The sequence below is a fragment of the Vollenhovia emeryi genome, unplaced genomic scaffold, assembly GCF_000949405.1.
Source record: "Vollenhovia emeryi isolate VEMERY1.0 unplaced genomic scaffold, V.emery_V1.0 DF939145.1, whole genome shotgun sequence".
NCBI lineage: Eukaryota > Metazoa > Arthropoda > Insecta > Hymenoptera > Formicidae > Vollenhovia > Vollenhovia emeryi.
The window spans coordinates 1,733,145-1,757,156 of record NW_011967221.1 but is presented as its reverse complement, the minus strand read 5'-3'; the positions used below and the strand labels follow the sequence as shown (position 1 = coordinate 1,757,156).

At 40.1% G+C, this 24,012-nt stretch overlaps 4 protein-coding genes across 7 annotated transcripts in view; 3 read left to right on the top strand and 1 right to left on the bottom strand.

The window, feature by feature from the left end:
- Positions 1 to 9,086, top strand: part of LOC105566341 (sodium- and chloride-dependent GABA transporter 1-like) — a 12,179-nt gene extending 3,093 nt beyond the window's left edge. Inside the window, exons 1-9 of one of the 2 annotated variants that reach the window (XM_012020259.1) lie at positions 158 to 720; positions 3,479 to 3,762; positions 4,029 to 4,329; positions 4,462 to 4,645; positions 5,342 to 5,609; positions 5,903 to 6,277; positions 6,379 to 6,681; positions 7,153 to 7,320; positions 7,397 to 9,086. In XM_012020259.1, coding sequence (XP_011875649.1) covers positions 3,607 to 3,762; positions 4,029 to 4,329; positions 4,462 to 4,645; positions 5,342 to 5,609; positions 5,903 to 6,277; positions 6,379 to 6,681; positions 7,153 to 7,320; positions 7,397 to 7,486 — 1,845 coding nt within the window. In that variant the 5' untranslated portion in view covers positions 158 to 720; positions 3,479 to 3,606 and the 3' untranslated portion in view covers positions 7,487 to 9,086. Of the gene's footprint in view, positions 1 to 157; positions 721 to 3,478; positions 3,763 to 4,028; positions 4,330 to 4,461; positions 4,646 to 5,341; positions 5,610 to 5,902; positions 6,278 to 6,378; positions 6,682 to 7,152; positions 7,321 to 7,396 lie in introns of those variants that run through there. The other variant, XM_012020258.1, reaches the window with a different exon arrangement.
- A 1,574-nt stretch (positions 9,087 to 10,660) lies between these two features.
- LOC105566340 lies at positions 10,661 to 13,896 on the top strand. 2 transcript variants are annotated; one of them, XM_012020256.1, is made up of 4 exons: positions 10,661 to 10,714; positions 10,799 to 11,043; positions 11,574 to 12,498; positions 12,632 to 13,896. In XM_012020256.1, the coding sequence occupies exons 2-4, from the start codon at positions 10,924 to 10,926 to the stop codon at positions 13,786 to 13,788; spliced, it is 2,202 nt and encodes a 733-aa protein (XP_011875646.1). In that variant the 5' UTR covers positions 10,661 to 10,714; positions 10,799 to 10,923; the 3' UTR covers positions 13,789 to 13,896. The 2 variants fall into 2 exon arrangements, with proteins under 2 accessions (XP_011875646.1, XP_011875647.1); XM_012020257.1 differs by lacking the exons at positions 10,661 to 10,714; positions 10,799 to 11,043 and adding an exon at positions 11,228 to 11,307.
- Positions 13,897 to 13,950: 54 nt separating this feature from the next.
- On the bottom strand, positions 13,951 to 15,398 carry LOC105566339 (39S ribosomal protein L13, mitochondrial). Its single transcript, XM_012020255.1, has 4 exons — positions 15,082 to 15,398; positions 14,721 to 14,844; positions 14,353 to 14,507; positions 13,951 to 14,254 (listed from the first exon to the last, which is right to left on the bottom strand). Exons 1-4 carry the CDS (start codon positions 15,103 to 15,105, stop codon positions 14,021 to 14,023), a joined length of 537 nt encoding a protein of 178 aa, XP_011875645.1. The 5' UTR covers positions 15,106 to 15,398; the 3' UTR covers positions 13,951 to 14,020.
- Positions 15,399 to 16,036: 638 nt separating this feature from the next.
- On the top strand, positions 16,037 to 24,012 carry LOC105566338 (protein MON2 homolog). Of its 2 annotated transcripts, none has more exons than XM_012020254.1 (15): positions 16,037 to 16,720; positions 17,014 to 17,145; positions 17,226 to 17,408; positions 17,491 to 17,727; positions 17,814 to 17,939; positions 18,037 to 18,234; positions 18,311 to 18,557; positions 18,735 to 18,885; positions 18,965 to 19,207; positions 19,289 to 19,575; positions 19,649 to 21,980; positions 22,084 to 22,268; positions 22,353 to 22,596; positions 22,740 to 22,822; positions 22,888 to 24,012. In XM_012020254.1, exons 1-15 carry the CDS (start codon positions 16,592 to 16,594, stop codon positions 23,055 to 23,057), a joined length of 4,947 nt encoding a protein of 1,648 aa, XP_011875644.1. In that variant the 5' UTR covers positions 16,037 to 16,591; the 3' UTR covers positions 23,058 to 24,012. The 2 variants fall into 2 exon arrangements, with proteins under 2 accessions (XP_011875644.1, XP_011875643.1); XM_012020253.1 differs by having other exon boundaries at positions 16,038 to 16,720; positions 18,732 to 18,885.

Genomic DNA, 24,012 nt, shown 5'->3' with positions numbered 1-24,012 from the left:
TCAGCAGACCATCGGCAGATAACGTCCTGCAATGTTGACGGGGAAGGCGGAGAACGTAAGGGCGCGTGTTAGCGCGAATTACAGGCGGGGGAAAAGGAAAAAAGGGGGAACCCCCAGATTTTCTTCCTACGACGATTTTAGTTATTGTCAGCTGGCGCAGCATGCATGGAAGATCTGAGATTGGACTGATCGCCGATTACACAGTATCCCGCGGGTGACACTCGCACTCACAACGTAGAGAGTCACTCTTTGCTCTCTCCCCGTGGTACACGCGTCGTGGTCCCCAAACCAGTATATCCACGGCAGGCAAACGTGAGCGATCACGACCCGCGCGAATCGCACCTTGAAATCAACCTCCAAGATCAAGTGGTGTTCCGAAGAGTAGTTCGGATTTTGCGGCCGGCAGATCGACTGCGATTTTAAAAGCGAGATTCGGTTACTCGGCAAAGAGAATTAGAAGATCGATTTGATCAGTTCAAGTTCCGTCGTTTACCGAAGATTTTCATCGACGAAATAGAGCGTGAACGACTACTCCGGCAACGAGCGCGAAATTACATTTCGTGCGACCATTAAGAGTGCTCAGAAAGTGCAGTGTGCAAAAAAACCAAATTTTTTTTCCGTTCGCCGACATTGAGGTGACATCGGTTGTTTCGCAGCGATTCACTCGCGGCTAGATCTAGGAAGATTTCCACATGAGATTGCATTGCCAGATTTAGTAAGGTTCGTAGACCGCTTAGGAATTAGCGTAACAAATATGTTATACTTAAGGAGGAATAATGGCAAATTGATCGCGCAATTAGCAATCAATTAGCGACAAATGATTTGATTTACAGGACGTTACTCTTTCCTTGTAAAATTCAAAATTGATAAAAAAGCATGTGAGCACATAAATAAAGAATAACAAAAAATAACGATCATCTGTGGAATGGCTCTAGTGTAATGGATCAATTTAACGGATCGGTAGATTGAAATGAATTATAAAGCGTAAATTACTTATGCCTGTCCTAGATTAAGGTTTTAAGCCTGACATTTTGATATCACATGACTTAAACAATTGATTCCAGTATAACGTTTCAAAGGTTTGTGCTTTATGGCACTTGAAGTTGTTAAATCCGATGCCACGCGGTCGCGATTAACTTTACCGATGTGCGTCTTCCTGAAAAAACATTTCTAATGTTTCGAACAAAGGGAAAATTCGCGGCACTTTAACTTCCCGCCGAGACCGCATTACAGGTGACGACGGTTAAAATCCGATGTATCTCTCGCGATGACACGCGGAACGACACATCCTCAGCTAATTAGAATATAGCTGTTTTTTATGAGCGTGGAAGAGGAAGAGGGAGCCGAGGTGGGTGGCGATAGTGGGAAGGGAGAAGCAAGGAAACACGTACCATCGCGATATTTATTATACGGACCCCTCGTGCCGGACATTCGTATTTAACAGGCTGCGCCAATGGCCACCGTTCATCCTCCTTCTTCTATATACCTAGAAGAATACCATGCTGCTTTTCTTGCAGGAGTCTGCACACATCTTCGCTAATTCAATGTAATTCCTGCTCGATTCAAGTCCGATTGGCTGAAATTAAATCAAATGTTTGACTCGCTGTCAGTTTTATATGGAAGATGTCCGAGAAAAGCAGATTGCTGAAAATAATTTTGAATATGCCTCTAGCATCAACTACACAAGCGCAATAATTGAAAAACATAATTCAACACAATTAATACAAACTGATATCCTGGTATTGACGTAGAGTTTTTATTTAGCTTTAAATGGATATTTCGTAGACACATTTTGGAAATAATAAACATAACTAAGGTTTCCTTACAAGGTTTCCTGACAATAGTAATTGTTGCATTTGTTCTATTGAATACTTCTTTGTTGCAAATAGAATTTTACATAAAGGTATACAAGTAAAACCATACGTCATATATTTAAACATTAAATACTGCACTTATTTCCAATAGCTTCATTTATCTCTTATTGAAATGCATACACACCATAAATGTTAATTATTTTACGTTAATTATATTATAATATGTAATATGTATACATATATTTAACTCTATTAATTAGCAATTTCCGCGCAATGACAAATTTAACTTATTGTCAGATATTTTAACGCATTGTAATTCAGAGTCTTTTAACATTCGACGATTATTGAGACACAATGCGGGCACAATTTAATTATCCAATAGAAGAATGTATACTGTTATCCGGCTGGTCTTTCAGTAGCCCACTTTAATGCTCACTGTGATCAATGGACTTTTTATTTTATTTTCTTTTTTTGGTACCCAAAAGAGCATTCATCTTTGACCCAAGCGTTCAACCCTAATGATTTTCCGCAGATTTTCTGGGCGACAGAAACCACGTGAACATTCGTAGCTTACAAAGAACGAAAACTCGGTCAATACTTTTTAAAATAGAAAAGGATAAAAATTTCGATACTGCAAGCAGTATTTTAAATACTCATATAACAGTTTACAATTATTTAGTATCTTCCTACAAATCCTTAAAAAAATTTGAGAAAGTTTTACTTTAAAATCCACAAACAGAAGTTTTTCTAGAGCAAACGCCTATTACTTTTATATTATAGAAAATTAATACAAGTTTCTGCATCAATTTTCGATAATGTAAAAGTAAAAGGCGTTCGCTCAAGAAAAACTTCTGTTTGAGGATTTTTAAGTAAACATTCTTCAAATTTTTCGTCTTGTGTTTTACAACTCGTGTTTATTACAGTTCAAGATTCGTGTCTTCATTATCTTTAACAAAAATTGTATAAAACTTTAATAAAATAAATTTTTAATTTTAAATAATTTTTTTAAATTAAAAAATAAATTAATTAAAAAATAACTTTAATAAAAAACTTTAATAAAAAATAAATATGATTAAGCAAAGCAGTTAATCGACCATGACTGTGGCTGTGTGTTTTTAAAAACAGAAAATTTATTGCAAAAATATTACCTCAGCCATGGTTTGAACCTGCACCTCCCTTCACTCTAGGCGTCTCAATCAATTCGACCACCGAGGCAGATGCTTATATTTGTCGCAATAACGGCATAGATGTTGTCTACGCGTATGTTTTCGACTTTTGTGAACTACGCACCGATACGGATTGTCGGTTGAACACAGCACTATCGAAACGCGATTTTTAAGTATCCCCGTTCCCTTACCCTCCCCTGTGTTCAACCGACAATCATCACAACATCTATACTGTTATTGCGACAAATATTATCATATGCCTCGGTGGTCGAATTGGTTGAGACGCCCGCCTAGAGTGAAGGGAGGTCCAGGCTTAAACCCTGGCTGAGGTAACACTTTTCGCAATAAATTTTCTGTTTTAAAAAAGCACGTAGCCAGTCGTGGTCGATTAACTCCTTTGCTTAATCATGTTGATTCGTCTGCCGGCGTGAAATGATTCTCAACGGAAAAAATTAATATATCTTTAAGTAAGCAATTTGTGAAATATTTGCTTGGCAGATACTGTATTATGTCTCGTTATCATCTTTGCGTTTGAGACGACACCGATCGACAATCAGCCGGAGTGCGTATACAAACCGACGACACCTGGAGAACACCAAGTGGGCCCATCACAAAAGCCCATAATCATGACAGAGGCATCACGGGATCCTGAAGTAGCTGACTCAGAAAACACCGACAACGGCACGACAACGTTAAATCTAACTTGTTCGACGACCAGCAAAAGGAAACCACTTCCGGATCGCGGAACATGGAGCACCAAGCTGGATTTTATCCTCAGTGTGGTAGTTATCGTGACGTCATATCTTAATGCACAATCACCTTTAGGAATATCGTCCGTTAATATCATTAGCTATAATTATTACTGAAAAGTGTCAGGGCGAAGCGATTTTATTACAAAGCACTACGAATTTTCAAAGATATTTCTATGAATATCAAAGACTACATATGCATATACAAATTTATGGTTATTCATAAAAGAATACAAAGATATTTTTATTATCGGCACTAACTGTACCTTGATACGCAATTTCTTTGCCGTTTCTTCAAGGTTGGCCTGGCGATCGGTCTTGGCAATGTCTGGCGATTTCCATATCTGTGCTACAAGAATGGCGGCGGCGCTTTCCTAATTCCATACTTCTTAACGCTGTTTTTGGCTGGTATACCCATGTTCTTTATGGAGTTAGCTCTCGGGCAGATGCTCACGGTGGGCGGCCTCGGAGTCTTTAAGATAGCGCCGCTCTTCAAGGGCATCGGTTATGCCGCTGCCGTCATGTCCTGCTGGATGAATGTCTATTATATCGTTATCCTGGCCTGGGCGATCTTTTATTTCTTTATGTCAATGCGCAGTGGTAGGCAAATTTGAAATTATCTACACCGAAAAATTCTCGTAATGTCTTATTTTATCGGATATCTTTCACTAATGATAATATTTTATTGACCGTTATTCATTATAAATAATAACTATCTTGTGCAATTTGTAGAATTGCCTTGGGGAAGCTGCAACAATGACTGGAACACCAAGAATTGTGTAAATCCTTACGACAGAAGCTCGTTGTTTTGCTGGAGCTATAACTCAAGGAATGGTAGCGTCATCAAGATGTGCACGCTCAATCATATTAATGTGACAGTGGCGGAACTTACGGACCCTGTGAAGGAGTTTTGGGAGTCAGTATAATACAATTTTTTATTTCTTTTCGAGTACGTGACGCGCGTAATTTGCGCATTTCTATAAATTGAGCTTTATACTAAGCACGCAGTTGAAAAAATTGTGCTAAATTTAACAGACATTACATATCCCGAATTAATGGTCCACATAAGTTTTTGTGTTAATTTAATATAATATATTAAACAGTAGATTAATATTATGTTTATGATACTTTTATAGTATGTTTATAACAAAATGAAAACCTCAAAGTGATGTGAAATAAATTTTCTGTAAAGTCAATATATTTTTAATGAGAAAATTAATTAGAAAAGACATTTTTACATTTTACAGACATAATAATTTCAAGTGTTCCAACTTTTACAAATATAATAAACTCAATATTTCTCTTTTGTAAATTTTAACAGATAATGATTTTATTAATAATACGAAACATATCCATTGGTGAAATTAAAAATAGGTACATATTATGTTATTTTGACACTTTTTAATTATTTTAATAATTTAACACTTAAGTTTAATTAAAAAACAGCGTTATTTTAAATTGACACGTGTGACAATTATTTAAAAAAAATTTTAACTGGCATATTTTTTAATAAGAAAATACAAATTTTCAACTGTGCAGAAACTTTTACAGTAAATTCAGTATTTCTGTTTTGTTTAGGCTCGGTAATTTCACAATTGACTCTATTTTTCAGACGTCGAGCATTGCAGATCAGCAGTGGTATTGAGTCCGTGGGCAATATTCGATGGGAATTAGCGGGTACATTACTATTAGTGTGGATAATCTGTTACTTTTGCATCTGGAAAGGTGTCAAGTGGACTGGCAAAGTCGTCTATTTCACGTCTCTCTTCCCGTATGTGTTGCTCACCGTTCTTCTGATTCGTGGTATTACGTTGCCCGGCGCCATGGAAGGCATTCGATTTTATATCAGTCCAAACTTGTCTAAGCTTCGGGAATCCGAGGTGAGTTATTTTCTTTCATTTACTAGCTCTTGAAACCTGTTTTGTCTTTAAAACGATTCTATAAACATCAGTTAACTTTAACTGACTTTACCACAACGTTTATTTTATACAATATAATAATTGAGAACATTTAAAAGATATAAGAATATTCTAAATTCATACTAACATACAGTGCGCGCTATAATACACTCACCATTCCATGATCATTGCTTTTACTTAATAATCAACGACCTTTAAGAGTGGATTCTAGACTTTCCTTTTCAATATGTACTCACATAAGGTGGAATTCGTAGGTGTGGATCGATGCAGTAACACAGATTTTCTTTTCGTACGGTCTCGGACTCGGCACCCTGGTGGCTCTCGGTAGTTATAACAAATTTACCAACAATGTCTACAAGGACGCTTTGATCGTTTGCTCGGTCAACTCATCCACCAGCATGTTCGCGGGCTTCGTAATATTCTCTGTGGTGGGTTTCATGGCTCACGAGCAGCAGAAGCCGGTCGCTGAAGTGGCCGCTTCCGGACCAGGATTGGCCTTTTTGGCTTATCCGTCAGCGGTTCTTCAGCTACCGGGCGCGCCGCTTTGGTCATGCCTGTTCTTTTTTATGCTGCTGCTCATCGGACTCGACTCCCAGTTCTGTACGATGGAAGGCTTCGTCACGGCTATGGTATTTTGTTTTTCAAACTTTAACGAAAGCCTAACTTTAAGAAATGTCTTTTCTTTTTAGTGAAGAAAAAAATATTGTTCCAACTGTTAACTCTTCTTCAGGTGGACGAGTGGCCTCAGCTGTTACGTCGTCGCAAGGAGTTGTTTATCGCCATCGTGTGCGCCCTGTCCTATGTTATCGGATTGTCGTGCATTTCTCAAGGTGGCATGTACGTTTTCCAAATCCTCGATTCGTACGCCGTCTCTGGCTTCTGTTTACTCTTCCTCATCTTCTTCGAATGCATATCAATCAGTTGGGCGTTTGGTACAAACCGATTCTATGATGCTCTGCGCGACATGATCGGTTACTATCCTCTTATGTGGTGGAAATTTTGCTGGACAGTGACTACGCCGATGATTTGCGTTGTAAGTTTCAGCTTCTCGCGTATGTCTAATTGTAAGAAGAGTTTGAGCTAAGAACATGAGCTAGCTGCTTTTTCCTTTCATCTTGATTTAATTTTGAAAGTACTTTAATTAAAAATAAGTAAATTAAAAGTAAATGAGTTTTTTTTTAATTAGTAACATAATACGCGCGCGTACGTGTATGCTGCAAATTTTCTGCATTTTCTTATATCTATGTATAGCCCAGTGAGAAATGATTCGTCGATCGACGTCGAAATGATGTCGAATCGACGTCAATCGACGAATCATTTCTCACTGGGAGATTTTCCCCCTTCTACAAAAATATCAAGAACTACTGTATTAGTTTATACGATATCTAATAGATAAATTTTTATTTTTGTTCAATATTAAATGGACTTTAATTAGCATAGCTTGGTAGCTTAATAAACATTTGGTAACTTAATAAAAATGTACAATGTTTAATGTTGAACTCAGGGCGTGTTTATCTTCAATCTGATTCAGTGGACACCTATAAAATATTTAAATTATGAATACCCATGGTGGTCGCATGTGTTGGGCTGGTTTACAGCGCTATCCTCCATGCTTTGCATACCCGGATACATGGTCTATGCCTGGTTGACTACACCGGGCGATAATAGGACGGTAAGTACGGAAAAGTTGGGAATGAACATTTATTGGGAGATATTTACTTTTCCATACAATTATTTCTTTCTTGCAGAAATACAAATTGTTAATTCGGATAGAGGACGATGTCGCGACTCTGCGAACAAAGATGGGCCAACCACCAGTCGAGTTAACGCCTCTATAATTTTTGTCTCGGCAGGCAGCGCAAGCTCGCCTAGTTTGATAATACAGTCGTTTCCTGTCATCCTGTAAAATTGATGAATTGATAAGGATTTATGGACAAGGAATTGATAAGGATTTATTCTGTAAAGTGGTGAATTCCTAATCTCTAAAATCGGAAGAGTGACTTAAAAAATTTTTTAATGAGAATTCTAAAGATTGTTTTTTGTTTATTTGCTTGTGAGAGAGAGAGAGAAAGCAAAATAAGGGAATAGAAAGTTGATGAGAAATAATTCGAATGTTTCCTAAAGTGAATCTTATATTAATTTTGATAAATTAGAAACGTAACTTGACAAAATGGATTCTTGCCAATTTCTCTTACAATTAATCCGCTTTTTGTAGGATATCGTGATAACGATTACCATAAAAGAACTCGCGTGACCGCTATAGGTTATCGAGGCTTGGCTTGGAGTTCTTTTATTCGAAGACACGATTCGATGCGAAGCGGAGAGTCAGCAATTAAATGAACGCCGGAAACGAACGCACCCGACACTGCCCTCGGTTCCCCTTTTCACATTCTCTCGACAAAAAGCTTCCGTTGGCTTTGTACATAAATTATTTATTTATCATTGTAACGATCGCACAACTCCCGCAGGGTAGGTGACGCGGAAGTTCGCAAATGTTCGCGGCATTCTGGCTAAGTTGCTGGGTTCATCTTAGAATTAAAACAGAACACATGGTTGCGCCATCGTTGCACCAAAGCTATTTAAAATTCATTAAAAATATTAAGCGGATTAATATCCTAAAAGATTTCTGCGCAGAATATACTCTCCTCCATTTGGTCCAAATTATGCATAATTTCGGAGTTTTGTGGTATAGAAAAGTGACCAAATTTATTGCCAGATTGTCGCGTTCGTGACATACACAATGAGTGACAGTTCAGTTAATTGCTACTAACGATCAGCGATATCGGCTGTTGCTCTCATATAACAATATCCGATGACATTTCATCAAACTTATATCGTGATAGCTCTATGTACGTTCGCATTTATTATTACGCTCGCATTTTTGTGTTAATTTAACGTTGCAAGTAGCGAGCAAAGTGCGCCTACATCTCTCTTTTCGAGAATTGTAATAAATATTAATGAATATTAATTTGCGATGAGTGTAAATTGAAGTGTTTCTTCTATAATATGTAACGTTATCATTATCAAGTTGTTATAAGTGGCAAGTACAGCAATGTAGTACTCGTAGGCGTGTTAAGAGCCGCAGTACCGACCAAATTCTTCGCCATTTGCGGTCAATGATGTATTAGACGTCTCAAATCGCCGTCCCAACGTTTACGATGAACGGACGGACGGTAAGATTCCGGGATTGCCCCGTGCGCATATTTATGCTGCCATAAATATTATAAACAGACGCGTTTTACTATTGCATCACTCTTATTTAATAAATGTTAGTATTACCTAATTTATGTCGAGTACCTGTCGTTAGATCTGCAGCGTCGGCAGAGTAATAGTAATAATAGCAAAATAGTCATAAAGGAAATGCGGCAACGCGTTGCAAAATACAATAATGAGATTATAAAGGTGACGATCGGATAGAATAAATGATATATTTCGATATTCATGCTGCCATATTACGTATCATATTGTCCCCGGTAAAAAAGAGACTTCTTCATACAAATATAAATAAATAAAAAATATATGTATATACATATGTATATATGTATATTAATTGTTTATTATTAATTATATGGTATATGAATTGTATATATGTATCCGGGTAGAAATTTGCCTCAATTTACCGGGATCACCCTTACGAAAAAGTAACGAAATAATTACTAGAAAATGACTGTATATCAGTAATTGAACTATCAGAAATTACTGACGTACAGTAATTTTCTAATAATTATTTCGGTACTTTTCCGTAAGGGCCAGTGTCCACGATGCTAGAACTTGGTCCAATTAAGTTTTAGTTTCGAGAAACGTGCAGCCAATCAACTTGCCGCTTTTATGGAATAGCTGCACGTTGATTGGCTACAGATTTCTCGAAACTAGAACTTGGACCGAGTTCTAGCATCGTGGACATTGAGCTTAAGGGCAAATACAGGGCCTGGATAGAAAAATCCAATTTAAAATATCCACTTAGGTTCGGAATACACCCTAGAAATTTACCTGGATTTTACCGAGAGAGAAAAAATAGTCGGAAAATCTACATAGGTTCTAGATTTTTCCCAAAATAGATATGAAACTATGGCATCTAGATTAAATAATCTAGCTTTAAATATCACCAATAGGTCCAAAATATAACGCTGAAATTTACCTGATTTTCCCCGAGATAAAATTTACGTACTATACAGGGTGCTCCGCAACTTTTTGACCGCCGTTTCCACGGGAAGGTAGAGGGGACTAGTTGTAAGACAAACAGAAAAGTCCTCTACCTACTATTTTGCACTCGGAGGAATAGTTATCGAGATATTGATGTTAAAAAATCGCCGTATTAGCCCGACCTACTGGCAAATGTAAAATTGGTTTAGCAGCGCCGAGTTTTTTTTAATAAACAATGATGTCATGAATCAGGATCGATATGTGTCCCACAATTAAATTAGAAAAGGCGATCTTTTAATAAAATATTTATTTGTATTAAATTTATTTGCATTAAATTTTTATGGAATAAGTATTAAAAATTGTCTCATTAATATATTATTATTTCCTTTATTTCTTCCGATCAAATTTTATGCTCGATTGTTTGACTATAACATTTTAATATACAAAATAACAAGGTACCTAGTTTTTATAAATTTATTCGGTTTAGTTGGCGCCATTTGATGCCATGACATTGAAAGGAGCGAATTAGGATAAAGGTGACAGCACAAAGCGGTGGCATAAGTACATACGAAAAGCCACAACATACCCACGAAAACAAAATCGGTCAAATGAAGGAACCAGCGGTCCGCTGAGGACAAAGCGAGCGAAAAACCGGCACTCTCTGGTAGACGGCGAAGCAGTTAAGTTGACTGCTCGCTGAGAGTCTTGCGAAACTAGAATTGGTGTAAATCTGTTAAACTTTGAATATATATACTTATACGAAGTAGAGTCTGTGTAAAGTCTTTCGCTTTTGGATCCTTTCGTCACGTTAAACCGTCAAATAATTCGTCGGAGAGTCGCGAGTCGCGAATAAAGCCCCGTGGCCATGGGACAACGGAAGGTACAAAGACGCGTCGGTCGAAAGATAAAAGAAAATACGAACGGTAATCCTAAACTAATCTTAAATAGATCTTACGTAAGTAAAAAGAAAAAAAAATAAAATCATTTCAACATCATTACTTTTGTAGTAAACCAATCACGAGCGTTCCGATTCCGTATTGCGCACGTTCCGCGCCCATGGGACCGCACGGATGTAAACAGACCGTCAGTGGCGTCAGTCAGATTTGAAACGAAAGCAGCTGTTACATCCACGATGGAGACAGAAGAGCTTTGTAGTGTCAATATTTCTCCGTTGGTGACTTGCCCATTTGCGATACAATGGTCATCTGATAATCAGATCCTGATAATTACGGAAAAGGGCGTCCATGTATTTGTAAGTTGAATCTTTTTCGTCGCGTTTGCAAAAGGGTGTCCTTTGGATTATAATTATATTGAGAGGGAAATTAAACAATTTACTTTTGCAGTTTACGATCGTCGAGTTTCATTTATATCTGAATCGTGGTATCTTTAATATTTTTCATGTAAAAATACAAGACCGGTCAAGTGCAACCTAACCTAACCTAACCTCCTCATTTCAATTCAACGCTTTGTTTTTGTTGTCCTTATCTATCGACTGGCTGCGGTATGATTCTCGAGTGTAACCCCTGGTTCACAATTTTGCTTTAAGTAAGTTTTAAGGCTTAAGCCATAAGAAATTAACTAATCACAGGTGAGAGTGAGGGGAATAAATGCCTATGATTGGTTAATTTCTTACGGTTTAAGGCTTACAGCTTACTTAAAGCAAGATTGTGGACCAGGGGTAAGTTGTTTTGGTGCGAAACAACCTAAAGGCAGGATTGAAGGCGCTGCTCCCCTCCCTTAAGAATACAAATTTCCAAAAACGAGCTACTCTTTGTTTTACAGCTGGTGGAACCGTCGCCTATGTCGCCGAATCCAACTTTCAAATTTGCCCGGTCTTTCATACATCCTTGCGACGATTTTCCAGCGTGTGCATTTGCGGACGAGACGGACTCGTTGTGGAATTTAATGCGCGAGGACATTTATTCGCTTCTCATGAACGATCGCGTTACGCCGAAATTGGATGGGGTAACTAATAAGTTCCCGAGGATAGTAAGGGCGGCGTGGTCGCCTGGAAATTTCATCTCTCCGAGTCAATGCGTGTTAGCGATATTGAGCTCAGCAGGTGTGGTTGAGTTGCTGCACAAAGTGTCTAACAATTGGTACTCCATATGCAACGTTTCGTCCTTTCGATTAAAAATGATACAAGATGGCAAAATGAATAAATGTGATCTTGATGAGAAATCAAGTGACCAGAGTACACAAATAGTTGAGAGCGTAAGGAAATTACAAGCTTGCTCCATGACCTGGAGTGAACTTTTCAAAGTAGAAGAGGCCTCGTTCGTATACTTTTCCGTAGCTTATTGTAACGGCGATATATTCGTTTGGAAGATTCCTAGAATATCAGATTTGACCAAAAGCGTAGAGCTCGTATGTGTCGGCACAATATATTTAGACGACGCGTTAAAATCAAATGTATTATGTTGGATCACTGTTGATGTAAACCAATATCTGATTATTGTCGGATATTATGATGGTACAATACGTGGTATAAGATTAACAGATAGGGACAATCGTCTTCAGATGACATCGGCAGAAAAATACGTCGCTCCTGATCACATAGCAGTAGATTATTTACATACAATTTCCAAAGATAAATCAGAGATAAAGATTCTCGCTGCCAAAGGATGTTTCCTCTTGTTTTTACGTTTGAGTTCGATAGGCGAATTGAAGGGTATACGACACTTGCGCGTGCAAGGACGCGTTACAGGTAAGAATTATGACGTAAGGATAGCTGAGAATTTTATATGTCAATTTTAGGAATGTACCCGTACGATATAAACACATTAATTAATCTTTGGAATATTACGATGCATTATTTATTGTTACATCTGTTGTTTCAGGTGTAATTCCGTTTGTTGATGAGCAATTCTTAATTACCACGCAGAACAGTCACATTTTTGTCGTTAACACGCAATCGAACGATTTAGTTAATATCAATATTGGTAGCGATTTACCACAGACACGTGTTCAATATTTAGGACTCGCTTATTCGCCAAATAAAGTAATATTTGCAAGGATAACAAGTCCAAATACAGTATATGATCATCTGGTGACGAGGGAGCCAAGTACAATACATTTGTTCACTTTGAAAGCCGCAATATGTGATCCATGGTCTATTATTGAAAATGGTACAAATCTTGGAAGCATCTGGGATTGTATGGAAGTCCTCAGGCTAAAAGCTGCCAAGGCAGATGATCCGTGTACGGTACTTCGTCCAATTCCGAGGAATCTTGAGTCGCTGTCACTCTACAAATTGCAAGTGTTTATGTGGATGGCAGTGATAATGAACGTATGCACAACAAAAAAGCCAATGCCGAATATACATCACGTAAAAGAGTGTAAAATAACAGAAGCACTGCCGTTAATTTTCCTACATTCCGCTTGTACGTATCTGGAGAATGCGACAAAGAAAAGTACGCTGTCGGAGGATCAAATGTTCGCCGTGTTTATGCTAAGACGACATCTGCAGATACACCGGGATGAAGGTGCAAAAAACGAACATGTGAATCAACGCATTCGGGAAATCTTGAACACGACTGCCTTCTATCCGAACCAGATTGAAAAGTGCAACCTATGTGGTGAAACGATAGACGAGATATATGTCAGGTCGTGTCCGCAGGGTCATATGTTGTCTAGATGTTGCACAACGTTGTTGCAGATAATGTTATTGGAGTACCGTGTCTGCCCAATATGCAGCCAAATCTTTCACCCGTGCTTGCAAGACATGTACGAAGAGCCGCGATGTCAGTTCTGCGACGTACCTATTTTACACAATGCATACGACTTTGACGCGGAACATTCGGAGCTGTACGGGAGAAATTTGTCGCTGCCGCGAATTGAGGACATTGAGGCATCACAGGAATCGAGAGATACAGAATTGGAAGAATCAACTGACAGCCAAAAACCAAGTAAATGGGATACCTCTCACGCGTCTTCTGTAATTGTGAATGACGACGACGACGAGTCTGGAATTACAGAGAAATGGGAGGAATTTTAATGTGGCATTAGATATTAATTTAACAACATACACGCGTACGGTAAGGAACGAAAACACTTAACATTTGTACACTTTTGTATTTATAAATAAATTCAACATAATTATGAATTAGGATTTCAAGCTTGGCTCAAGAACCCCAAGAATCTATGAAACAATTCAAGGCGTCAGTATTATTAGTTGTATTATCATCTTGTGGATACATTACTGCATAAATTTGGCGTTGATATTAAACTTATTTAAGAATATAATTTTCGGGATACTTTAAAAGTTGTGGGAAATCATCGATTTCCTTCTGTGGAATATGATCCAGTCGAACGGGGACGGCCTTCAGCTGTTTAATTTGATTACTAATATTTTTCAACATATCCTCGGGTATCTTTTCATCCGGGAATATGTGCAGTCTTTGCATAGTGTACCTCCGTTGCAAGTTCTTCGGCAACGCTCTGTATACGGCTTTCTCCACAATCTGTTCCAATTGTGTAATATACAAAACGTAAATTACATAATTACAAACCACTAAGAAAATTTGACATCGTATATTTCGGATTGCAAGAAATCAATTACCAGAGTTGGGTCCTTATTATGTAATTCCCACGCGAGAGTCCAAGTTGCGCCTCCGTGATATGTGTTGTGATGAAAGTATACACGTTTTCGCCATTCATCTCCGCGTAAGGCGATCTCCTTACTATTTATCACTACCACATGATCGCCGCAATTATCTATATAAAAATTATTAACAATTCACATAGGAACATTCTTTTCTTTTTAACAATTGTGCTGATTTTTGCAATTTATTATCAAATTGTATCAGCAGGCTCGCAACATACAAGTTTAATGTGGACAGATATCAGATCAGTTTCAATATTTGAGCAAATGCGCCAATTTAGTGTCATATTACAATTTGTTTATTATAAAAGAGAAGCGATACTTACTCATTGGATGATATATTGGTTTGTACATTCCCATGAGATAATGTTTTATCACTTCAGCACTCTTGAAAGGATCTTGCCATTTTGCATCGTATACATGCCACATGCGAGCGAATGTTCCCCAATGCTGAAAATAAATTGGAAATAAACATGGATTGCTTTGCAAAATTCACAGCTGGCAAACACAACGAGAAAGTCATTCGGATATTCACTACCAGTAAAAATCCGAAACTCTACAATGCACATGGAAATGTATATTGTACATTTTCAGTACTGATCCAAGCAAACTGGCAAATATCCGTCAATTATAAATAATACGTGTGTGAAAATGATGTGATGCACACAATACCAATGGGGCACAAACCTGTCCTCGTCGTGCGAGTGACATGATAATTCTTGATGAGAGTCTCTTATTCACTTTTATAAAACAGTTGTTGCAAGTTACGTCTCACTCAGTTTGAGGTTATAGATGCAACGGCCTACACCGCAATCATTATTAGGCTTGTGTCGCTTGTATGTATGTACATACTTGTTCAAATTCTTGTTCTCTCTTTCTCCAACGCTCAGTGTTTATTTATCTCTTTTTTTAAGTAGAGAAATTTTTGGAGATTCAAGCAAGACGAACAAGTTCATAAACCACGTAGAGAGAAACCTAAAGCCTCCGCTACAATGATTCTCGGTTCTGTCTACAATGGTCGTAGTCGTAAGAATAATCGACTGCGATTGGTCAATTCTTAAGCCTCCGCTACAATGATTCTCGGTTCTGTCTACAATGGTCGTACAGTTGTATCGATGGTCGCTTGAGCAGTCGCAAAGCAGTCGTAGTCCTAGTCGCTCGAATAGGTTCAATTCCTATTCCAACGACCACGACTGCGTTTATTGCCGCGACGGACCAATCAGAGAATAGTGATATATGTCGTGTGTCATTATCTGTCGAATATATCGTGGGAAAATACCTCAAAAACAGAAAATCGGTTTCAGTTATACATCGATACGACCCAATCCATGACTCTACGATTCTAAAGGCCTTCACACATAAAATTCCGTAAGGACGTAAAACGTAAGCATAAGAAAATCGACCAATCACAGTCGAGAACGTAAGGCAATGACGCAAGCAGTAGCAAATCCAACCTGTTGATTTTCTTACGCTTACGTTTTACGTCCTTACGGAATTTTATGTGTGAAGGCCTTAAGACTGCGACCATTGTAGACAGAACCGAGAATCATTGTAGCGGAGGCTTTATGTGTCTGACGAAATTGATCAGTCACAGTCGATTATTCTTACGACTACGACTCTGCGACTCGCATTGTAGACCACGCATTATGTTTCACCAGTACAAGCTTTAAAAAACTGGTGCGAATTGAAGAAAAATGTCGGACCAATGACAGAGTGCTACCTTATGGCCAGACTCTTATTAAAGGGTCTCTAGCACAACAGCGCCGCGCGGATTGCATACGTGGTCTCGGAGTCTGTAACAATCGTGTCAAGGTGCGTGTCGGTCCGGTCGGTCGTGTGCGATCGCAGCCCAGGTCTAGGCAGGCCCACAGGCAAGGGGCAAGGGGCTCCCAGCTCCTAGTTACGGTTGCGTGAATCCTGAGTACGCGGGAACGTCGTCGCAATTTACAAGCCTGTGTAGCTCGTCCCATGTGATCCGCGGCGACTGGGCGAGAGGGTGATTCCGATGGACCGCCTGTCCGCAATCGTTATCGTCACCGACGATCGGCGTGGCGGAGCGTGTCAACTCGATCACCATCCGACGTCTCAACGCCGTGGCGCTTAGCCCCTCGGGCTCCTCGGTAGCGAGCCGTCATGCCTCCGGTCCTAGAGACCGTGCCAATTTAGGGAAACCCGAGCAACGGTGGCAGTGTCAACGATGGCGAGCGTCGCCGCCACCACTGTCGGTGGCAACCCAGAGAATGCCTCCAAATTCCTCGAGGCCCTGCAGTCGGACCTCAAGGTACTCGCCTCAGAGACCAAGAAGAAATATCCGCAGATCAAGGAGGTACGTCGCCTATCTGCGTTCTAAATCAGTTGGACCTCGAATCCCGCAGGTTCTAGTTTTGATCTTGGTTTGGTTTCTCCTTGAAAATTCAACCGTAACTCGGAAACAATTGAAAAGTTTATAACAATCCGCACAACTTTCGCACAGAACATTTGTACATTAAGTTTAAAAGCTATTGAGTGTGCGTGCATGTGTATACGTACTTGAGTGACATTGAAAAATACAGAATATAATAGAATTACACTATTATTTAGCCCAGCAACACAGTACAGTTGTTACGTTATCTGTTACAGTCGTGTGAGGAAGGAATCGCAAAGTTGAGAACAGCCTCGAGTAACCCAGGAACACCAATATATTATATTGTAAATCAAATACTTTATCCTCTGGTTCAAGGGTGCGAGAGTAAGGACATAAAAATCATCAAGGTATTGAAAGCTTTACCTAATATTTTCGATTTAAAACTAGGACCTCGTAGAACGCTGTACAAGTTTTAGTGGCTTTTCAGTTTTGCCTAGGCATGATGCAGAGGCTAATAACGCAGCAGGCGGTGGATCAGAAAGGTGCCCGATACATCACCGATACTTTGTGGTTGTTGATGGAATCTGGTACGGAGGAAGTTAAAGTTTTGCAGACTGTAACGCTGCTGCTTACAAGCAATGCCGTGGTGCACGGAGATACTTTGGCGAGAGTAAGAATCCACTTACTATATGAATACACTGTCTTTCTTTGATGACATTCTCGATATTCTATTCGAAATTGTACCTTTTCAGAACCTGGTGCTTTGTTTTCGGTTACATTTCACAAAAGACTGTACGACGATAAATACAGCCGGTGCTACTGTAAGACAGCTGGTATCTCTGGTGTTTGAAAGAGTAGTCGCCGAGGATGAGCTGAGTCCTGATCAGCCAGAGTCTGACGAAGTAAATTTGGAGGAACTGAAAATTCCAACGAATCAAGCACCTAAAGGTCTCAGCCCTTGTGCTGCAGATGCATATTTGATGTTTCAGGTGTCTTATTATTTACATAATTCTCATGTAATTATGTAAATCTATAGAATATAATTGTAATTTATTATTTTTGCATTTGATTTTAGGATCTAGTACAGTTGGTGAATGCCGATCAACCGTACTGGCTAATTGGTATTACTGAAATGACTAGGACTTTTGGTTTGGAGCTACTAGAATCGGTTTTGACAAACTTTTCATCTGTCTTTTTTAAGGTAAATCTGAGATTTATATTTTTAAGCGGTGAAGGGATTATTTTAACGAAACCTTTTATAGCCATATAAGAATTATATGTCGAAATATAATTTTTAGCACCCGGAGTTTAGCTTTTTACTGAAGGAGAGAGTGTGTGCACTTGTGATAAAACTGTTTTCGCCTAACATCAAGTATCGTAATTCAGTACCGGCATCTCTACAACAAGCGACACCTTTAGACAAACCTTACTTTCCTATTAGCATGAGGCTGTTGCGAGTTGTGTCGATTTTGATACAGAAATATCATTCCTTATTGGTAAATGTACCAGCATGTAGCAACAACATACGATAAATTTGTCAGCAGAAATTAAAGTGACATTCCGATGCTTCAGGTGACTGAATGTGAAATATTCTTATCCTTAATCGTCAAGTTTCTGGATCCTGACAAACCTACCTGGCAGAGGGCTTTAGCATTGGAAGTTTTGCACAAAATGACAGTTCAAGCAGATTTGTTGACCAACTTCTGCGAATGTTATGATTTGAAGCCGCACGCTACGAACATTTTTCAAGACATTGTCAATAGCTTAGGCGCATATGTACATAGCCTTTTTGTAAATCCACAAATGATGAGTCAGACAGGTACAGATGTGATGGATGGCTATGAAATTAATTTTTTCTTATTTGTTGCACTTTAAATAATTTCGTTTATCTCAAAGTCTCCATGTGCATAGTTCGATCCTCTATATTTTTGTTACCATAAGTGCGTGTATGTACATTCTTGGATGCTGTATGACAATTTTTTGCTTTTAACAGCAGCAAGTACAACTATGCCTCAAAGCACAGGTTCACCGTTATTCACAGGAATGCCTATTGGGCCTGGCGTATCACCTCAACCCGGTTTCTATTCACGTGGTATTTGGTTACCAGTAGTGGCAACATTTACAAGCGGGCAAGCTAAACCAACTTAGTAAGCCAATTAGTAATAATATTATGTGCTCTTCTCGATAATGACGGCACTAGAGATGGTAACGTATGTTCATTTGCAGCTTGGAAATGTTGGATAAAGTTGAACCGCCGCAAATACCGATCGGTTATGGAATCAGTATAGCCTATGCATGTCTGTTGGACATTATAAGGTCGATCGCTTTGGCCATAAGCGGATTGAAAGATGATAACGACGAGACTCAGATTTATCAGCCCAGCGAATCCGAACGAAAGCTTCACATACAATTGATAAACTCTAGTTGGTGCGGTCTATTGGCGGCTCTTAGCCCATTAATAGATGCCAGGTAGCAACTTTGCGTAAATTCTTATTATTTTATGTAGTATGCGAAAAGCACGAGGGTACAAATATATCCGTGAATCTACAGTACGGACGAATCGGCGACAGAAAATGTTTTGAAAGCAATTCAAACCTTCGCGTCTCTTTGCGGTCAATTGGATCTGCAGGCGCCACGCGATGCCTTCATTACTGCGATATGTAAAGCGTCCTTGCCACCTAATTACGCCTTGACTGTACTATACAATGCGCCGCAAGGCATACCATCTGCGAGGCAGCAGGACTCGATTCAATACAACTTGACAATGGGCGAACCCGATTATAGGCAACAAGTAGTGGCCGTTGGCACACCACTACCAACGGCATCGTTACCAATTGGTAGGATAACAATACGCGACCGGTTGTGCGCGCTATTACTCGATTAATCTTTTATCGTATTGATTACATTCAGGTGCCCATCAAGGTCCCGTCATGTTGACCGCGAAAAATCTGCAATGCATGCGTGCACTGTTATCGCTGGCCCATTGTCACGGTAGCATACTCGGTAGCGCATGGCACTTGGTACTTACCACTCTTCAACATCTCGTCTGGATACTTGGTCTGAAACCGTCCACCGGCGGATCATTGAAAGCTGGGAGAACCGCGGCCGATCCGAATGCCGTGCTGACGAACGCGGTTATGGCGGATCTACCTGTACTCAGCGCCATGCTCAGTAGATTATTCGAGAGCAGTCAGTATCTCGACGACGTCGCTCTACATCATTTGATAGATGCTCTGTGCAAATTGAGTCACGAGGCTATGGAGTTGGCATATTCCAACCGCGAACCCTCCTTATTCGCTGTTGCTAAACTTTTAGAGACAGGTTTGGTAAACTTACCACGCGTAGAAGTGCTTTGGAGACCATTAACAAACCACTTGTTGGAAGTTTGTCAGCATCCGCACATCCGTATGAGAGAATGGGGCGTAGAAGCGATCACGTATCTTGTCAAGATGGCTCTTCAGCATAAATATCCGCAACCACTTCGCGACAATCAAAAGTTGCAAACGCTACTACTAGGACCGTTGTCCGAGTTATCGTCCGTGCGTCACGGAGACGTTCGACAGCGGCAGCTGGAGTGCGTTTTGCAAGTGCTTCACGGTGCTGGGGAAACGCTCTACCATGGCTGGCCTTTAGTTCTTGGTATTATAGGAGCAGTTTCCGATCATCATGGGGAGGCTTTGGTGCGCATAGCTTTTCAATGTTTACAGCTGGTTGTAACTGACTTTCTACCGGTAATGCCTTGGCGATGTCTTCCGCTGTGCGTCGATACAGCTGCAAAGTTCGGATCACAGACACAAGAATTAAACATCTCGCTCACAGCTGTCGGTCTAATGTGGAACATAAGCGACTATTTCTATCAGAATCAAGAGAAGTTGTGCGTTTGCTTGCGCGGAGATTCGTCGTCGGTGTTCCCCGATTTTCCTGGCACAACAAACATGCCACCGTTCGATAAACTCTGGATGTGTCTCTACGCGAGACTCGGGGATTTGTGCGTTGACTCGCGACCAGCTGTACGCAAATCGGCAAGCCAAACCCTATTCTCCACCATATCCGCACACGGTAGCCTTCTGCATCAACCCACATGGCAAGCTGTGCTCTGGCAAGTATTGTTCCCGCTGTTGGATAAAGTAAGAAGTTTATCCAACTCGGCTAGCAGCGAAAAGGTCGACACCAGTGGAAACATACTTATTCATCATAGCAGAAATACGGCGCAAAAGCAGTGGGCGGAAACGCAGGTTTTAACACTAAGTGGTGTAGCCAGAGTATTCAATACAAAACGTCAACTGTTACAAATGTTGGGGGATTTTCCCAGGGCATGGTCGCTGCTGCTTGAATTCATCGAGAATTCTGCACTCAGTAAAAACAACGAGGTGTCGTTAGCGGCATTGAAGTCGTTCCAAGAGATCCTCTTTCAGCCGAAGGGAAGCGACAGCGCCGATGTGATTCAGTCGAATGACTCGGAAGGTTTGTGGACGGTGACGTGGCGCGTGTGGCTCAATATCGGAATGGAGAGCACTGCGCCGCCCCAGGAAGGCGACATCGAACCTTACGTGCCATCCCAGGCGTTCCTAACCGCGCTGATGCATATATTCCCAGGTGTTTTCCAACACATTAGAAACAAATTTACCGGTCCCGATCTGCAAAAATTGTGTATTGTCCTGAAAAATGCGGTGGCCGTTCCGGTACACGGTGAATCTACGCCGTACATCTTGCCATCGGTGCCTGATGTAGTTCTCACACATTTGCAAGACGAGGTGCTGCATTCTATGGAGCTCCTGCAAAAGGAAGCGTTAAATGGGCCGGACAATTTGCACACGATGATCGTACTCATATTCCTTCAATTGCTGAGCTTCTCCAAGCTGGCGTGCGAGGCTCCGACCTATGGTAAAATACCCACCAAGCACATTTCCCAGATCAGGGGCGTGTCTGCTGACTGGATCACGATGAATTACGTACCGTTTGGCGAGAAGGCTCTGTCGATGATTGTGAGCTTGTACCAGAAGACTGCGCATGAGATGGCCGTGATCGACGGTCAGGTATTGAAGCATATTGTGGAAGCACTGCATGTGCCGTTAGCTATGAAATATGCCTGCCCATCCGCGACCACATGGAAACTGGCCGTGACTAGTCTCTTGGCCGTCCTGCACACCGGATTGCCGCTGGCCAGAAAGTATCCCGAGCAGTTCCAAAGCATGTGGCTTGAGCTCGCGAGCACACTCGATGATTTCTTGTTCCCGAAAAGGTAAACTGTTAACTCTGAGTCTATGAGACGCCTCTGGCGGATTCTCTATCTTGTTACACTTGGAAAATATGGTAAGAAATGTATTTCGCTCGGCCAATTGCAGTGTACTGAATGTAGAACGAGGAGTGGAGGAGATCCAGGCTGACGAGGCAGTGGATTGCCAAGTTATGGAGTTATTGAGGGACGAAGTGTTACCACATTCTCAACACATACCTCATCAGTTTATACTGAGGGTCGTTATGCTTTTAAATAAAGGCTCCATACATTCGGCTACTACAGCAAATATCGGTACATATAATATTTAAGCTGTTTACGAAAACTGCTGTGAATTTAATATTTCTTTAGTGAAAGGAATGACGTTTTCTTTCGTAGAGAATGGAGCAGAAACGAAGTTACGAGAGGAATTCGCGAAAACTTGCTTCGAGACTTTGTTGCAATTTTCTTTATTGGACGGACTGAATAACGACGCAGAAAATAGTCCGAAAAAGAGTTCGGAAAGTGACGAGGGCGGAATCGCCGGACGTTTGGCAGTTACAGCCCTTCTGCACAGATTTCAAGAAGTTCTACGGCGATATATTGAGAGCGAGAGACGGAGTGGGAAGTGTCCTTTGCCTAGGTAATAGTATCGAAGCCCTCTGAAACATTGAAAAGTTTAATTTTACTTTATTTCAGCCGATCTTTCGCTTTGCTAAATATTCTATAATATATCTAAAATGTGTGTAAATCATTTTAAGTATTTATTATAGAAACCTTTTCTAGATACAGGTTATCGGAGATATCGTTTGTTCTGAAAGCCGTTGCCACTCTCGTAGTATCGCTCAAGAAGGCGCCTCCTAATAAAGGTACGTCTCTATTTCCCATTTATTTGGTAGAAAATATCATTGTATAATTATGTACATTTACTTAGTTGAGAGATCGGTATGGGAGCAGCTGATCGGATTATATCCATGCTTAGTGGAATGTACAATCGCGACTACTTCTGGTCAAGTATCTAGGTCCTTGCGGGAAGCTCTGTTACAATATCACGATTTATTACGGGCACCAGTTCACAGTACGCCAACCCCGAATGGCGTTTGACCAATATATTCTTTTCTTTTCACCGAAAGCGCAGATGTGCACTAATAGTTGAAATACAGAATGAGTAATTTGCTTGTGTGATGTTCTGACGCGTCGTAAAATAATGATTGAATAATGAGTTGCCGCAAAATTACGCTCCAACAAAATAAGGGGATCCTGAAGTGCCTTGCACTTTTTTTGCACCTTTTGCATCTAGAGCTGTCAGTTCATGGAAACGTTTGTGTAATACACAAAAATGGGGTCACCTGGTAATACACTGTTAAATCAGTTGGTGCGGACTAAACATTTGATACGTCCCTGTTTACACCGACTAATTTTAAACCAGGTCCGGTTGGATTTTTAGTAAATATCTAGATAAAGTTCTATTGCTGCAAACTGAGCGGTGGTGCTACTGAATGCAATTTGAATTTACCTTATTAGGTCCCTTACGAATTTGAATATATCCTAAAATTTGTCGTTCCAATAAAGTTAAAAAAAGCCACCCCTACTAACACAATAAACAAAATTATCAAATATCTAATAAAATTTAAACAAAAATACATAAAATAATTTATCATAATTACTTATATTTTAACAATGGTATACGAATACGCGTATCAACTTGGTCTGATACTCGTAATACAGGAGTACCAGACCAAAACGCACTTAGGTAATCCACGTGTGTTTATACCGTGTGTATTAAACGACTTGGTGCAAATATAGTACTTGGTACGCGTATCAAATGCTCGGTGTAAACTACTGTTCTCTGATTTAGTCCGAGCGTCGAAGTCTTTCGTTCCATATGTACATACATACACATAAGCCATGTGATTTGTGTATACTCGCGCACTCGCGTAAACTACACACGGTCGGTCTCGCGCGCGCGGTTCTAGCTACGCTTATATTTTGCGCTAGACACTACCGCGATTACACAAATGTTTCCATGAATTAACAGCTCTGGCTGCAAAGGGTGCAA

Bases quoted from the DNA above. Each gene is read 5' to 3' on its own strand.
- LOC105566340 (XM_012020256.1), top strand. From the start codon at position 10,924: ATGGAGACAGAAGAGCTTTGTAGTGTCAATATTTCTCCGTTGGTGACT. The intron at 11,044-11,573 runs GTAAGTTGAATC...TTTGTTTTACAG, and splicing joins AAAAGGGCGTCCATGTATTT to CTGGTGGAACCGTCGCCTAT. The intron at 12,499-12,631 runs GTAAGAATTATG...CTGTTGTTTCAG, and splicing joins CGTGCAAGGACGCGTTACAG to GTGTAATTCCGTTTGTTGAT.
- LOC105566339 (XM_012020255.1), bottom strand. From the start codon at position 15,105: ATGTCACTCGCACGACGAGGACAG. The intron at 14,845-15,081 runs GTTTGTGCCCCA...ATTTATTTTCAG, and splicing joins CACTCGCACGACGAGGACAG to CATTGGGGAACATTCGCTCG. The intron at 14,508-14,720 runs GTAAGTATCGCT...ATTTTTATATAG, and splicing joins ACCAATATATCATCCAATGA to ATAATTGCGGCGATCATGTG.
- LOC105566338 (XM_012020253.1), top strand. From the start codon at position 16,592: ATGGCGAGCGTCGCCGCCACCACTGTCGGTGGCAACCCAGAGAATGCC. The intron at 16,721-17,013 runs GTACGTCGCCTA...TATCTGTTACAG, and splicing joins AATATCCGCAGATCAAGGAG to TCGTGTGAGGAAGGAATCGC. The intron at 17,409-17,490 runs GTAAGAATCCAC...GTACCTTTTCAG, and splicing joins ACGGAGATACTTTGGCGAGA to AACCTGGTGCTTTGTTTTCG.